Below are 17,587 nucleotides of genomic sequence, written 5' to 3'. Positions count from 1 at the left end.
AATACTAGTAGAAGTATTTTCTTCTGTATTCAAACAGCAGATGTACAGATCAGCACAGGACCCAAAGCAGTCGAAATTCCAAAACAAGTAAAGTCAAAAACAACACAGTTTATACCTAATTGTTAACCACCCTTAGGATTCACCTTTGGGATTAAAAAGCAAAACTAGGAAACATATAAAGACTGGATAAATGAATTAAAATGAAGTTTAAAGCAAATGCCCTTAATATGAATACTTGATGCAGTATTCACATAGCAAGCAGCCTGAGGCAACAGATTTATTTTCTACAGAACATAATTAGCTTTGTATGAACTTGGCAGCTAACAATGTTCTGAACTGGACACTGCTGCCACATTTAGACTAATGCTGGACAACATTTCTGCATAGAGGAAGCCCTTCTCTAATTATTCAGTACTAAAAAAGGCAAGTGCATTTTTATAATATACCACTACAATTCATAAAACAGAAGGAGAAATTTTCCACATGCCATCTTTTTCTTTTAATGTACGGCACAGGGAAAAAAAAAAAAAAAGATTTTAAATAAATACTCTCAGGTTTCAACTTAATTCATGTTTAATAAGGGATACAAATGTCACAAATAAGTAAATTGATAAATAGAAACTCTGAATGTCGAGCACCTGATTCTCATAACATGTTGTCTGTTTTAGTGGCTCTTCACCAGGAGAAAAAAATCTCTGCATGAATACAACACATGCTAGGGTGTTCATATAATCAGCCCCTCCAACTAACACCCTGATTACGATTTATAACAAATTACTACTCTACCTATGAAAAGTTATTCCGTCATTATGCTTCCTCTGTGCTGCACAAGCCAGCATGTTTAAAAATATAAGGGTGATTAAATGAAAATGCAACCAGCAAAGAACGACAATGTGGATGCAGCAGCTCAAAGGATCACTTGCTTTGTTTTGAGTGTACGGCGATGATGGTGGCAAGAGGAAGGCGAAACACTCATCCTTTTACCTCCCCTCCAACCCTAGGTGCCCTCCCGGGACATAGCTCGAGGCAGTCTGGTGGTCTAATGGCTTCTTCGGGGCAGGAAATATTCCCACCCTTTCCTGCCTGGTACAGCGGCACTGATTCTCTCTCCTTTGTGCTTTTTTCACATGACTGCCAAGACTTCCAGTGGTGGCCTAGTGAGACATCAGTTGAAGTCTCGCGAAGCTGCCGCTGGAAGTCTCGGCAGCCATGTTAAAAGAGCACAGAGGAGAGGATCAACACCATGGCAGGACTCTTTCTTGCCCCAAAGAAGCCAATAGACCACCAGAGTACCTCGAGGTTTGTGACCGAAGGGCACCCTGCGTTCGGGAGAGGGAAGGCACTCCTGCGGGGATCCCGCAGGATCTAGGTCCATACTCATGGGATTCCCGCAGACCCGGATCCAGCCCCGCAGGATTCCCGTAGGAATCCTGCTATCCCTGTTCCCGTGCAGCTCTCTACTCACTACACTTTACATAGGCAGAGGTGATAGATTCCTCTATCCAGCTTGCAATGATTAACTTTTCTGGGGTGTCTGAATAGGATATTATGTTGGACATTTGGAAAAAAAATTAGTTATCTTTACAGTACTACTTTGAATATCTAAATCATGTAGTTCCTTCTTTTGCCCTATACCATCTGAAGCCTGAAATGCTCACAATTTAACAACTTGATTTGGATGAAAGCAAGAAACAACTTGCACTATACAAACTGTGACTGAAAAGGCCATTCAGGGTTCTCAACAGGGCCTGAAGCTATATACTAGCTGAACAAATGGCCACAAAAAGCACCATCTTGAGGGACAGGTCCTTTCATGGATGCCCTCTTTAGGGGCTCATAAGGCAGCATTGAAAACTCCTTTAGAACCAGATTGAGGTCCCCAGGAGGTACTATCAGGAGCAGCAAGGGCCTAACATGCTTCATCCTCTGAAGAACTGGACTATGATGAGCTAAGGACCTTCCCTGTACTTGTCCCCTCTAAAAGGTCAACACTAGAACTTGTACCTTTTGTGAACTAAGGGACCAACTCTTATCCAGACTCTGCTAGAAAAAAAGACAAGGCTCACTGATAGTGGTGCCTTAAGGCACCAAGGATCAAATAGTCTCTAAACTCTTAGTTATGCCATGGAAGTGGACATCTTTACGCATTTTTTGGTAGTCCTGCCTGCATAATCCCACTCTCTAAATAGTCAGACTATAACACAAAATGAAGAGGGAGTTCTCCATGGAAACTGGTCCTGATACAGGCAAAACTGGAGATGCTCTCTTGACCCAGTTCTCATGTTGGCATATCATGGTTGTGACATACCGTAATACAGAGTCACTAAAACTACTAAACTCAAAAATACTTTGGGATCACCCATCCTATCAGAAACTGAAACAGAAATACATAGAGAAGGACATCTTGTGACCTTGCTCAACCTACTCAGCTAGCATCCGTGATCATGATGATGATTTATTGCGGAGATATGAGAGATTGCCCCTGGAAAAAAACAACTATTATGACTCTTCTTGACCGAGGCTGGTAAAAGCAAAGCTATCTCATATTTCAGACATTGAGGAGACTATGACTGCAAAATTTTCTGAGCTGGTTATATGTGGGCTCTTCTCCAGTTTTCATCCAGGCATTTTACAGGAACTGTTTAATAAATATATCTATGAAACTACTATAATCTTTACTAAATTTTTCCATTCCTGTACCTTAGATTATAATATCTACAAATTTTGTTTCAATTTCAATGAAATATTCACAGACTTTATGATGCTTTCCATTTTTCTGATAATAAACAGAGGTGCGGTGCCTTAGAAAAATCTCCTTTTATAGCACCATCTTCACCTTCATTGTTGAACACCAGTCTAAGTCCCAAAAACATTTACATGTACTTTCTGCAGAAGTACTCTTAAATTTTGAAGTATTTCATAACTGTCTTTTCTGATTCAAACACAGCAAGATTACCATGCTTATGATCACTATCATTTATTTATTTATTTGCTGCATTTGTATCCCACATTTTCCCACCTATTTGCAGGCTCAATGTGGCTTACAATATGTTAAGCAATAATCACATTAGTGGAATAAGAATTTCAGAATATTGTTACAAATAAGGTGCATAAGAATATCATGGCAATCATAATAACGGAATAAGAATTTCAAAACTTTTGCAAAGAGGGTGCATAAAATATCATGTGGGATTAGAAGTAAATAAGTAGATAAAGCATAACATAAGGAGATCAGGCCAATATATAATAATCAATAATGAAGGTGTAGTTAAAAAGAACAATTAGAAGAGTCCCAAGTAGTTGTATTTGGTGTAGTTTAGGAGTCAGTTCGTTATGGAGGATCCATCAGTACCAAGACATGTAAGAGCTTCCAGACTCAAGGATACCTGGGAGTCACAAGTCCCACACACTCTCAAGGACTGGACGGGATGAAGATGACTCTTAGAAAAATATGCCACTGTGAGATATAGATAATCTTGGAGGTAGCCTGTTAGTATTCCAGTTCTGATTTGGCTCTTATCAACCAAATGCTCAGGTATGGGTGAAACAGGATTCTTTTTTGCAAGGAAATGTCACCACTCCCACCTTGGAGAAAGTATATGGTGTCATTAACAGACTGCACGGAATGGCTCAGAATTGAAAATTTTGATCCAACATTGCAAACCGTAGGAATTTCTGATGAGCATTTCCATGCGAAAATAAGTTATGCAAAGGGCACTGTAGACCCATTGCAGATCTGAATGCACTTTCCTTCTTTTACACATAAAAACAGAGTACTTTCCTCGAGCAGATAAAGTCTGAAATCAGAGAAGCTAACATAAGAACAGAACTGTGTTTATTAGGATTTATAAACCACCTTTATGAAGATATGCACCCAAGTTGGTGTACAGCACATAGCTTGATTTAAACAGCCTGCACTGAGTTTACATAAAAGCAGAGAAAAATGTAGGCAACGACCATATGGCCTATCCAGTCTGCCCATGCATGCTATCTACTCTCCCTATCACTCCCTTAGAGATCCTATGTACTTGATAGAAACACAGAAAAAAAAAAACACACAGAAAAATGAAAGCTGCTAAAGACCATATGGCTTATCTAGTTAACAGCATACAATAACCAAATATCAGTGTAAAACAAAACTAAAACAATGAGTTGTGATTGGAGATAAGCAAATTAAAACCTAGTAATAGCAATGATGTGATACAGTGTCAGAAATATGCATCCATAACACAACTATAATTGTCAGCACAATATAAATGATACAATATAAATGTACATCATAATAGGCAGCATAGTAGAACATTCATATAACAGGTATGATACAAGCCAGCACAAGACAGAGTAACATCTTAATAGACAGATAAGATAGATAAGACTTCTGACTCAGATGGGGGATGATCATTAAACTAATTGAGATTTATTAACCATCTTTATGAAAAGATTCACCCAAGATGGTATACAGCAGGTATAGCCTGACAGAAAACTTACAATTGTGTTAACAGTGTAAAAATAGTAAAATGACAAAATGTAAGCATAAATACCAATGAAGTAAACTTGGAAGACAGGAAAATTGAATCCTTATAGGAACAACATGATACAGCGTTAGAAACATACACATTAAAATGCACAGTAGAATAATCAAATAACAAAAATATGGAAAAGGTAAGCATGATGCTTGGCTGCTCTGGCTTCCCCTCCTTAGGAAGGAAATCGGGTGCAAATGAGCTAACAGTGAGCAGCTCATTTGCATGTGATTTCCTTCATGCATGCCCGTTCCTTTCCGAATCACTAAGGGATCGGCAAGGGAAGGGCTTTTTCTGTTCAGTTAGCGCATCAGTTAGTCCACTGCAGTGCCCCCTAGGATGCCTAGTTGCTGTCCTGGCATGTCAGGGGGACCAGTGCACTACGAATGTTGGCTACTCCCACGTCCAAATGAGTTGGATTTGGTCGTTTTTGAGATGGGTGTCCTCGGTTTCCATTATCGCCAAAAACCGGGAACGACCATCTCTAAGGTCCCCAACCGTATTATCGAAACAAAAGATGGACACCCATCTTGTTTCGATAATACGGGTTTCCCCGCCCCTTCGCGGGACATCCTGCGAGGATGCCCTCAGGAAAACTTGGGCACCCCGTTCGATTATGCCCCTCCACATCTTTTTTGAGATATGGTGACCAGAACTGAACACAATACTCAAGGTGCGGTCACACCATGGAGCAATACAGAGGCATTATAGTATTTTCAGTCTTATTCACCATCCCTTGCCTAATAATTCCTAGCATCCTGTTTGCTTTTTTGGCCGCCACTACACACTGAACAGAATATTTCAGGTATTATCTACAATGACACCTAGATCTTTTTCTTGAGTGCTGACCCCCAAGGTGGACCCTAGCATCAGGTAACTATGATTTGGATTATTCTTTCCAATGTGCACCACCTTGCATTTGTCCACATTAAATTTCATCTGCCATTTGGATGCCCACTCTTCTAATTTCCTAACTTCCTATTTCATATTTCATAGTCCGCACGTGTGTTAACGACCTTGAATATTTTTGTGTCATCTGCAAATTTAATCACCTCACTCATCATTCCGATTTCCATATCATTTATAAATATGTTAAATAGCACCGGTCCTAGTACAGATCCCTGCAGCACTCCACTGTTCACCCTCTTCCATTGAGAGAAATGGCCATTTAAACCTACCCTCTGTTTTCTGTCCAATAACCAATTCCTAATCCACATCAGAACCTTGCCTCTTATCCCATGACTCTAATTTTCTCAGGAGTCTCTCATAAGGATCTTTATCAAAAGGATTCTGAAAATCTAGATACACTACATCAATCAGCTCACCTTTATCCACATGTTTATTCATGCATTTTTGAAGCAAATTGTTGAGGCAAGACTTCCTTTGCTGAACCAATGCTGACTTTATCCCTTTAAACCATGTTTGTCTATATGTTCTGTAATTTTATTCTTTACTAGTAAAAAAAAGGCCCGTTTCTGGAGCCAATGAAACGGGCGCTAGCAAGGCTTTCCTGTGGCCCCCCGCCCCCCCCCCCCCACCCGTCGTCGATGTTGGTGAATTGCTCCGCCTCCGCCCTCAACGTCATAACGTTTGACGCGAGGGCGGTGAACTGCTCCGCCTCCGCCCTCAACGTCATAACATTTGACGCAAGGGCGGGGCCCAGAGACTGTGTTTTTCGAGGCCTCAGAGCTTCGAACATACGAACCTTGGCTTCAGTGACGTCAGAAGCCAATAGAACGTTGAGGGTGAGTTTTATATATATAGATAATAGTTTCCACTATTTTGCCTGGCACTGACATCAGGCTTACCAGTCTGTAATTTCCCAGATCACTCCTGGAACCATTTAAAAAAATCGGTGTCACATTGGCCACTCTCCAGTCTTCAGGTACTATGGACGATTTTAACGACAGGTTACATATTACTAACAGCAGATCAGCAATTTCATGTTTGAGTTCTTTGAATACCCTTGGACGTATGCCATCTGGTCCAGGTGATTTACTTTTATTTGTCAATTTGGCTCAGTGCATCTTCCTGGTTCACCAAGATTTCTTTCAGTTCCTCCGCATCATGTGGTTATAAGAGCTATTTTGTCTTTTGAACTTATGTCCTCTTGGAAGTCAAGGGAAGCTACAGATACCTCCTTCCATTCTACTGGGATGTATGAGGACCTTTGCTTTACTGGGCTGAAGCATGTTCTTGTTAGTAAGGTAAAAGATAGATCACAGAGCTCTCCCCTGTGCATTGTGTCAGAGGGCACTGTTTTTATACTCAGCAGATAACTGCACATAAGTACCTTCTTACTGTTAAAGTTGATAAAAGATTTCAGAACTCTCCAACTTTGCAAAATACCAGGAAAACTAAATCAGTTTTCAGCAGCACTTAAAAGTTTAGTGTTACTTATTCAAACTGCCCATGGCATAACTTTGATGAATCTAAAGCAACTGATGCCTGGAAGGCTGAAATTCTCCAAGAGGGAGTGTTTTTTTCTGTTAAGCTTGAGAACTGTGTTGAGATCAACTGTTGATTTGGTTTCCTGATCACTCTTTCTAAACCAGCTAGGATTCTGATGATGATGAGATAATGATGAAGAAATACTATCAAATTGAGGGTGACTCTTAGCGACCAAATAGATTAACTTTCTGCAGTGTGCTCTATCTTCTGTTTGATTCTGAAGGCTACTCAATTGCATATTGATAGACAACGTGACTTATTCAATCTGTCTTGCTGCTGGTCTTCCAGTGCCTCTTTTGCTTTCAATCTTGCCGAGCATAAAAATCTTCTCTAAGGAAAATGATTATAACATAATATATCCAAAATCAGATTACTTTAATACGGTGGTTTGGGCATCAAGTGAGATTTCAGGTTCGATCTAGTCCAGGACCCAGCTGGTTTTACAGCTGTCCATGGTATTTAAAAGATTCGCCACCAACAAATACCACATCTCAAACATCAGTACTTTTTCTATCCTGTTTCTTGATGGTCCAGCTCTCACATCCATAGAGTATAACAGAAAAAAAAACATGGTATAATTCAGATCTTTCTCAGGACACATCCTTGCTGTTATAAATTATCTCTAAGTCCTCCATTGTAGCTTTACCAAGTGCCAGCCATTGTCATATTTGACTGTTGGGGCTCTTCTCATTGTTAATTGATCCTAGAAGGCAGAAATTGTCCACTACTTCTACGTGTTTGTTAACAGTTCTGAAGCTGATGGTTATACCTGCTGACAAGTTATGAATTCTTTAGATTTAGTCACAATCCTATTCTTTCACTTTTTTTTTTTAACTTTGATCAGGAGGACTATTAAGTCTTCTTCACTTTCTAATGCAAGTGTTGTGTCATCTGTATATCAGAGCTTGTTGATGGATTCTGTTTTGAATCCTTGTTTATCATCTTGAAATCCAGCTTCTGTCATGATATATTTGGCATGATCTTTTGAAAATCATCTGGAATTCTCTCATTCAAGTTTGGGTATTTTCTGTCTGGAAAAACTTTAAGACCAAAAGCTTTCATCCAAATATGGGAAACTCACTGAATCTCATGTTTAGGATGCCACTCCTTAGTAACAAGGGTAAAAAACAAACAAACAAAAAACACTGACAAAGTTCTTTATCCACAAAAAAAGGGCTTCTGTTTCCTAGAACCATTTGTAATTTCTGCCTTTGGAAATGATATTCACTTGATAGGCACTGCCCACAGCCACCTTTCTCAATTCCCAGTTCCTGAACAGGCAATGCAGTTTCCTGTAATAACCAGTTAACATTTAACACTCATATCTCTACCATAGTTAAGAAGTCAAATTCACCTTTCATGACCCTTCTTTGACAAACTCTCACTTTGTCTCCTTATACACTCCCTTATAATTTCTCACCTGGACTATTGTAACTCTATTCTTCCAAGGCCTACTGCAATACCAACCAAGTTATACAATGCAGGCAAAATGGCCACCATTCTTGCCTACCCTGAAGCTTCTTCTCCTGTTGCTGCCCTTAATCAAGCTTCCTTATCTCCACCCTGAAACCACTCAGATGAAGGCTTAATCCTTGGCAGCCTTGCTTGGTCTCTACAAAGACTTCTATCATCGTCACATGCCATATAAAAGGAGTTGGCTGCACTGTAGTGACATGTTTCCAAAAAAGTTGCATTGCCTGCTACTCTCCATGGTTATGCCAGAGTGCCTGCTCCTCTTTGTAAGGTCCGGGGGCACCAGAAGACCTAATTATTTTAAATCTGCAGTACCAGTCCAGACACATGCTACTGTCTGCTGGAGAAATAGGCAAGTTCCTCTGCTGCACCAGATTATGTAGCAAGAACGTTGTCAATAGTAAACTTGTACTCTGCCTCCATCTGCTGGTAGAAGACCATAATTCACAGGTCTGGACTAATCTGGCAAGACAATAAGGAAACAATGTGAAAGCATAGGGTTGCATGAGTTTTGTTCAGTGATAGCAAAAATGAAAGTTTAATTTCGACTATGAAACTGAGCTTAAGAATGGTCATCGTCGTCACAGTATTTTAACATTTCTTAGACCCAGACTGTCTTATTTTATGTTTCTCTATCTTATTAAAGCTTAGTTCAAGATGAAAACCATTGTAAAATAAATATGGGAAAAATATATATATCCTCTTATTATTTCCACTGTAAACGGTACAGATTTTCCATATTTACACCAGACACTAATGGAGTAATTTATAAGTCACTTGATCATACAGAACAACATTCTACATGCTCAAGCAGGCTCTTAAAATTTGCCCAGTGGTATACACACATATAAAGTAGACAAAGGGACATGTAACACTTACTTTTATGTGACACATGTTCATTCCTATGGGATGATGGACAAGCAGAGCAAGGACGGGATCACCTACTTTATAATAAACTCATATGCACTTAAGCTTTCTAGCACATATACAAACATTTACAACTGCCTTGGAGCAGGTATAAATGTGTGCACCTATTTTCCTAAGAGTAATTTTATAAAGGTATATATGGGCCTTCATAAACTAGGCACAATATGTTACTGGCGATAAAAGAACATTTTAACTACTTCTCTAACCAAAACATACAAAAAGTGCACTTAAACAAAAGATTCATTAAACATTTTTACTTATGGCTATGTTCCTGCTCCAAGACTACTATACCATGTACTGGGAATCTTGAGATATATAGAAATGAGTAGGACAAACAGTAAAAACAAGAATTTGATAGCTTGTGAGAATTTTCTTTGCATCATGCAAATATAGCTAAAGATATTAATAAATTAATGTCTCTATCCGTTCAATGCAGACATGCAGGTAGTGCTCGGGAATACGAAAAAAAGCATGCATTATTATGCAAAACATTAACTTGACTGGTTATATGGGGGAACCACTGTATGACAGCATGGATAGCGAAAGGGCACTTACAGTTGTTCTAGAGAGGCAAGTCCCTTAAATGCTTGCCTGTCAATTGACTGGATTTCATTCTTGTACAAATAGCTGAAACAAGAAACAATCACTATTATTAGTATACAAACACGAGCTACATATTAATATAGATAAGTTTATGTTTACATACAAGACTGTTTTATAACTACAGTATTAGAATGCAAAACACTTACACCAAATGCCATAACAAATATAGATAAGTTTATTAAACTAATGATGCCTACAACATCAAAGTCCCTTAAGATTCCCAGAGGTACAGTAATCATTATTTTAAATGATTTTTTTTTTACATCAAATTAAAGATGTTCTGTGTTTAAAAGTCCATTAAAAAAAAAACAACATTTTAAACATCATGGACTCATTGCAGCATGAGAGAACTGCAATAGACTAGATAACTTTCAAATGCAAGCTGAAACATAAGCTAAACCAACTGAGGAAGCATAAACACCAACAGCTTAGATCTCAACCCTAAGTAAAATATACTATGTCTTTATTTAGTTGCATGCACTGAATGCTTTCTTTTCTCTATATTATTAGCATTTGTATAGTGCTACCTGACGCACGCAGCGCTGAACACCTGATACAAAGAGACAGTCTCAGGTCTAGCTTCTTTACTTTCTCTCTCTCTAATCGTGATGGCCATATAATTTTTACCTCCTTTCCCTTTCCATTGCTTGTATATATCCATTTCACTCTCCCCTTACCTTTTTCTCTATCTCAACCATTCCCCAAATAATTTCCTCTCTTCTTTCTTCCATCCATCTCCCTCTTGATGAAAAAGCTTTCATTGTCTTTTCCTTTCAAACCTCCATAATTCTAGGTAAAAGGTCAGAGGTAGGCAAACCTGTGACTCAACATTGAATTTTGTGTTGCCTGAGAGACCATGGGAAGCACACACAGAAAGGACTAAATTCTATAAATCATGTAAAAAAAATAAAAAAACCAGCGCTTCGCACTATTTTATAAATGGTGCTCAAAATTAGGCACTGTTTATAGAACAGTGGTTAGCGCTATGAACTGCAACTACATTTAGGCATGACCATTTATACCAATGAAGCCTTGGTGTAAATCCCCATGCCTAAATTAGGCATGGATCCCTGCTATTCTATAACAATGTGCATAAATTGTGGTAATGCCCGTGATCCACCCATGACTCTCCTATGGCTATGCCCCCTTTTGGACCCAGGCCTAAATTTAAATGTGAAAAGTTTATTTAAACCCAATTAGCACCAATAAGTGCTCGTTAAGAAGCCAATTATCAGCACTAATTGGCTCATTATTCAATTAAATTGCACTAAGAAATTGGACGCATGCGCAAACTTGCACATGCAATTTTTAGAGACTTTAATAGAATTTTGGGGACAACGTCATTTACTAGAGCACTGGCAATTTTAAATAGTGCATTCTACAAATATTTTCAGAAAAACCACTCTAGCAGTTTGCTTCTATTATTTTTTGTTGAATTTTTATTTAATTTATCACAGAAAGTCTACGGACCTCTCAATTTCTGGTTCCATTATTAAGTAAAGTTGCAGCCTGCTAGGGATGGTACTGACAATTTTGTAGCCCTCTGTGTGCATAGGCTGCCACTCCTGATATAGGTGCTTTTCTACTCACCATTTGTTGGTAACTGTGTCTTTTTTTGCCTCATCAACCCAGTAAAGAAATGGTCTCCACTTTTAGTTTATCTCTAGCTGCCTTCCTCTCCCTCTGCCTGCTGTACTAGAGAACTGCACCCCCCCCCCCCCCCCCCTCCCAACACAAACACCATTATACCAATAGCTTGCATTTTCCTCCTCTCAGCTATTCAGGATTCAATTTTATTTGATATGCTGCACATTCTACTGAAAATCATAGTAATTACCAAGTTAATAAATGAGAGGCGACATGAAGCACAAAAAGACAATCACACAATCGCAAAGAGTAATTAAAATTACAATAAAATAATGCAAAAGTCCACTAGAGGTACAGTACATAAGACTAGAAGCACATAGCAATCCCTTTAGGCTACTGGTGGAGATCTTACATTTCCTTTTATATCTTATGCTTCATGCTATTCAATTTCTGCTTTTTAAAGGGTACAGAAGTGTTAAACAGGCTGCTTTAACGCAGACCATGATGGCACATAAAACCCATAACACCCATTTAATCTGTTTATGTTCCCAATATCACATAAACATTTGTTTCCTCACAACTAAAGATCCTATGTCATTATTCGATATTTTAATATCTGAAACTGATTTTGGCCTTATTGGAATGCAGTTTCAAACGTCCCACGCCTTCTCTGTATTGCCTTATGCTACTCATGAAAAACAATGGTTGTCTTCTGCATTTATGTATCATCTCCTTTCTAAGCATACACATCAAAAAGGAAAGACTGTACCATTTTGGTAGCCTTCTAGCTTCTATATCTCACCTGTGTTTAGTACAGAGATACTATTAACTTATTTCTTCTAGTATAACTAGACCTCTACCGCTACACCCTGGGTTTTTTGAAGAAGGGCAGAATGCTCCTTGAGTTTCGTCAGCAGGAAGATACCCTGATGCCCCAGTATGGGAGTCATTGAGATGATTCTTGTCACTAAAACCCCAAGAGGCATGCAGTTTATCCACTATTAAGCCCAGATCCCTGACTAGTTTTTCAAGGTCTTCCCCAAACAGGAACACCTTCCAGGCCTTCCAGACCAGATCTGCTGAACAATGGCAAAGCCACATAACCCTGTGTAACATAGTAGATGATGGCAAAAAAAGACCTGCACAGTCCATCCAGTCTGCCCAACAAGATAAACTCATATGTGTATCCTTACCTTGATTTGTACCTGCCTTTTTCAGGGCATAGACCGTACAAGTCTGCCCAGCAGTATTTCCCGCCTCCCAACCACCAGTCCCGCCTCCCATCACCGGCTTTGGCACAGACCGTATAAGTCTGCCCTCCATTATCCTCACCTCCCAACCACCAACCCCTCTTCCCCCACCTGCTCCACCACCCAATTTTGGCTAAGCTGCTGAGGATCCAATCCTACTGCACAGGATTCCTTTATGCATATCCCACGCATGTTTGAATTCCGTTACCGTTTTCATCCCCACCACCTCCCGCGGGAGGGCATTCCAAGCGTCCACCACCCTCTCTGTGAAAAAATACTTCCTGACATCTTTCCTGAGTCTGCCCCCCTTCAATCTCATTTCATGTCCTCTCGTTCTACCGCCTTCCCATCTCCGGAAAAGATTCGTTTGCGGATTAATACCTTTCAAATATTTGAACGTCTGTATCATATCACCCCTGTTCCTCCTTTCCTCCAGGGTATACATGTTCAGGTCAGCAAGTCTCTCTTCATACTGTGATAAGTATGAGGCTGTCCTATCCGGGGTAGGCCACTAGAGGGTGCTAGGAGAACAGTTGGAGGTCGCTAGGACCGGGGAGAGCCCAGGGAGGTCCACAGGTGTAGGAGGTTATGGGCTGGGTACTGTGTAGCTAATTAACCACTTTATACCCCACCTGAGAGGTGAAAGGAAGAGAAGTGAGCTGGCAGCAGAAGAGAGATCCCCTGGAAGATACTGGCTAACCTTATGGACTTGTGGTGGACTGGGTGTCTAAAGGAAACAAGCAGGCTGAAAATCCTGGGGTAAGAAGTCCCTAAAGCATTAGTGTTGGACTGTGTGTTCAAAGAAGGAAGGACTGTGTTCCAGTACTGAAAGAAGCAGGCTGCAAAGCCTGGGGTTAAAAGTCCCCAAAGTATTGAAGTTAGTACTGAGCCCATGTATCTGTGTGGGGAGGCTCAGTGTGAAGACCTATGAAAGTATAAAGTATTAAGCTAGAAGAAGTGTGCCCAGGGGCTGGAATAAAGATTTGCCTGAGAAATATGCAGTTGGTAAGACCTGTTTAATTTGCTTAGTGGGAACCAGGTCACCCTGAGCGAGAAGGGGTAGCACACTAATTTGCATATGATCTGCATATTGAGAACCAGGTCACCCTGAGTGAGAAGGGGGATAACAGAATACGTCTTGGAACACAAATCCCATACCATTCTCGTAGCTTTTCTTTGCACCGCTTCCATTTTTTTAACATCCTTCGCAAGGTACGGCCTCCAAACTGAACACAATACTCCAGGTGGGGCCTCAACAACGAGTTGTACAGGGGCATCAACACTTCCTTTCTTCTGCTGATCACACCTCTCTCTATACAGCCTAGCAACCTTCTCGCTACGGTCACCGCCTTGTCACACTGTTTTGTCGCTTTCAGATCCTCGGATACTATCACCCCAAGATCCCTCTCCCCCTCAGTACCTATCAGACTCTCACCACCTAACACATAAGTCTCTCGTGGGTTTCTACTCCCTAAATGCATCACTTTGCATTGAATTTTAATTGCCAAATCTTAGACCATTCTTCTAGCTTCCTCAGATCCTTTTTCATGATTTCCACTCCCTCCCGGGTGTCCACTCTGTTGCAAATCTTAGTATCATCCGCAAATAGGCAAACTTTACCTTCTAACCCTTCGGCAATGTCACTCACAAGTATATTGAACAGAATCGGCCCCAGCACCGATCCCTGAGGCACTCCACTACTCACCTTTCCTTCCTCCGAGCGAACTCCATTTACCACCACCCTCTGGCGTCTGTCCGTCAACCAGTTCACCACTTCGGGACCTATCTTCAGCCCATCAAGTTTATTTAAGAGCCTCCTGTGGGGTACAATGTCAAAAGCTTTGCTAAAATCTAAGTAGATTACGTCTATAGCACGTCGATGATTCAATTCTCCAGTTACCCAATCAAAGAATTCAATGAGATTCGTTTGGCACGATTTCCCTTTGGTAAAACCATGTTGTCTCGGATCTTGCAACTTATTGACTTCCAGGAAATTCACTATCCTTTCCTTCAGCATCGCTTCCATTACTTTTCCAATAACCGAAGTGAGGCTTACCGGCCTGTAGTTTCCAGCTTCTTCCCTATCACCACGTTTGTGAAAAGGGACCACCTCCGCCGTTTTCCAATCCCTCGGAACCTCTCCCGTCTCCAAGGATTTATTAAACAAATCTTTAAGAGGACCCGCCAGAACCTCTCTGAGCTCCCTCAATATTCTGGGGTGGATCCCGTCCGGTCCCATGGCTTTGTCCACCTTTAGCTTTCCAAATTGTTGATACACACTCTCTTCCGTGAACGGTGCTATATCCATTCCATTCTCAGGTGTACTTTTGCCAGTCCCTCGCGTCCTTCCCCAGGATTTTCTTCAGTGAAAACAGAACAAAAGTATCTATTTAGCAAATTGGCTTTTTCTTCATCATTATCTACATAGCGGTTCGCAGTATCTTTTAGTCTCACAATTCCCTTTTTAGTCATTCTCCTTTCACTAATATACCTGAAGAAATTTTTGTCGCCCCTCCTTACATTTCTAGCCATTTGTTCTTCCGTTTGCACCTTCAACAGACGTACCTCTCTCTTGGCTTCTTTCAGTTTCATCCGGTATTCCTCCCCGTGTTCCTGTTCTTGAGATTTTCTATATTTCTGGAACGCTAATTCTTTAGCCTTTATTTTGTTAGCCACTTGCTTGTAGAACCATATCGGTTTCCTTTTTCTCTTGCTTTTATTTACTCTCCTTACATAAAGGTCTGTGGCCCTATTTATTACTTCTTTCAGCCTGGACCACTGCCCTTCCACTTCTCGTTCGTCCTCCCAGCCCATCAGCTCCTTCCTCAGGTATTCCCCAATTTTACTAAAGTCAGCACGCTGGAAATCCAGGACTTTGAGTTTAGAGTGGCCGCCCTTCACTTCAGCCATCATATCAAACCAAACCGTTTCATGGTCACTGCTTACCAGGTGTGCACCCACTCGGACATTTGACACACTATCCCCATTTGTGATCACCAGATCTAGCGTTGCTCCCTCCCTTGTGGGTTCTGTCACTATTTGTCTGAGCAGAGCACTTTGGAAAGCATCCACGATCTCTCTACTTCTTTCCGATTTAGCAGACGGAACCTTCCAATCTACATCTGGCAGATTGAAATCTCCCATCAACAGAACCTCTTTTTTCTTTCCTAATTTTTGAATATCTGCGATCAGATCTTTATCTAGTTCCTCTAATTGTGTCGGGGGTCTGTAGACAACACCCACGTGAACAGAGGTTCTATCATCTCTTTTTAAGGTGATCCATATCGCTTCTTCCTTTCCCCAGGTCCCTGTCATTTCAGTCGCCGTGATATCATTCCTCACATACAGAGCTACTCCTCCACCTTTACGACCCTCTCTATCCTTCCTAAATAGATTATAGCCTGGTATGCTTGCATCCCATTCGTGGGAACCGTTGAGCCACGTCTCTGTGATTGCAACAACATCTAAGTCTGCTTCCAACATCAGGGCTTGAAGTTCGTGAACTTTATTGCTTAGACTACGAGCATTTGTGGCCATCGCTTTCCATCTATATTTCCTGGTATGTGTTCCAACATACTAGGTGTACTGTGACTACTAAAGCAACATCCACCCCCCTCCCCCACCTTGGCTGAAATGCTAGTGAGGTCATATAGTGCACCTGCTAAGAAACCCACCTGACTCCAGACGCACCACTTCTGATTCCTCAAGGAGATGTTGAATCCACTGAAAAATAGCTTGTGCCACATATAGGGGCATAATAGAAAGGGACGCCCAAGTTTTGTTGAGGATGTCCTCGCAATACGTCCTGATGGAGGGGCGGGGAAACCCGTATTACTGAAACAAGATGGACGTGCATCTTTCGTTTCGATAATACGGTCGGGGACACCCAAATCTTAACATTTTGGTCGTCCTTAGAGATGGTCGTCCCTAGACTTGGTTGTTTCTGATTTTTGGCAATAATGGAAACCAAGGATGCCCACCACAGAAACGACCAAATGCAAGCCCTTTGGTCGTGGGAGAAGCCAGCATTTCTACTGCACTGGTCCCCCTGACATGCCAGGACACTAACCGGGCACCCTAGGGGGCACTGCAGTGGACTTCATAAAATGCTCCCAGGAACATAGCTCCCTTACCTTGTCTGCTGAGCCCCCCAAACCCCCCCTCTAAAAGCCACTACCCACAACTGTACACCACTACCATAGCCCTTATGGGTGAAGGGGGGCACCTAGATGTGGGTACAGTGGGTTTCTAGTGGGTTTTGGAGGGCTCGCTGTTTCCTCCACAAACGTTAACAGGTAGGGAGGGGGATGGGCCTGGGTCCGCCTGCCTGAAGTGCACTGCACCCACTAAAACTGCTCCAGATACCTGCATATTGTTGTGATGGACCTGAGTATGACATCTGAAGCTGGCATAGAGGCTGGCAACAAATATTTTGAAAGATGTTTTTTTGAGGGTGGGAGGGGGTTAGTGACCACTGAAGGAGTAAGGGGAGGTCATCTGGTTATTTTGGCCACCTTTTTGTGACTTGGTTGTAAGAAAAACAGGACCAGGTAAAGTCGTCCAAGTGCTCGTCAGGGACGCCCTTTTTTTTCCATTATGGGTCGAAGACGTCCATGTATTAGTCACGCCCAAGTCCCGCCTTCGCTAAGCCTCCGATACACACCCTTGAACTTTGGCCATCCCTGCGACGGAAAGCAGTTGGGGACGTCCAAAATCGGCTTTCGATTATAGCGATTTGGACGACCCTGGGAGAAGGACGCCCATCTTCCGATT

The 17,587-nt window shown here is 41.3% G+C and overlaps 1 protein-coding gene across 1 annotated transcript in view; it reads right to left on the bottom strand.

Annotated features, from left to right (window-relative positions):
• The window catches only part of PXDN (peroxidasin), a 276,386-nt gene that overhangs the window by 166,292 nt on the left and 92,507 nt on the right, over nucleotides 1-17,587 (bottom strand). The window contains exon 4 of the mRNA XM_030198925.1: nucleotides 9,930-10,001. Within this exon, the coding sequence (XP_030054785.1) occupies nucleotides 9,930-10,001 (72 nt within the window). The remainder of the gene's footprint in view (nucleotides 1-9,929; nucleotides 10,002-17,587) is intronic.

The sequence above is a fragment of the Microcaecilia unicolor genome, chromosome 3 (genome assembly GCF_901765095.1).
Source record: "Microcaecilia unicolor chromosome 3, aMicUni1.1, whole genome shotgun sequence".
NCBI lineage: Eukaryota > Metazoa > Chordata > Amphibia > Gymnophiona > Siphonopidae > Microcaecilia > Microcaecilia unicolor.
This window is presented reverse-complemented; position numbering and strand designations above follow the sequence as displayed.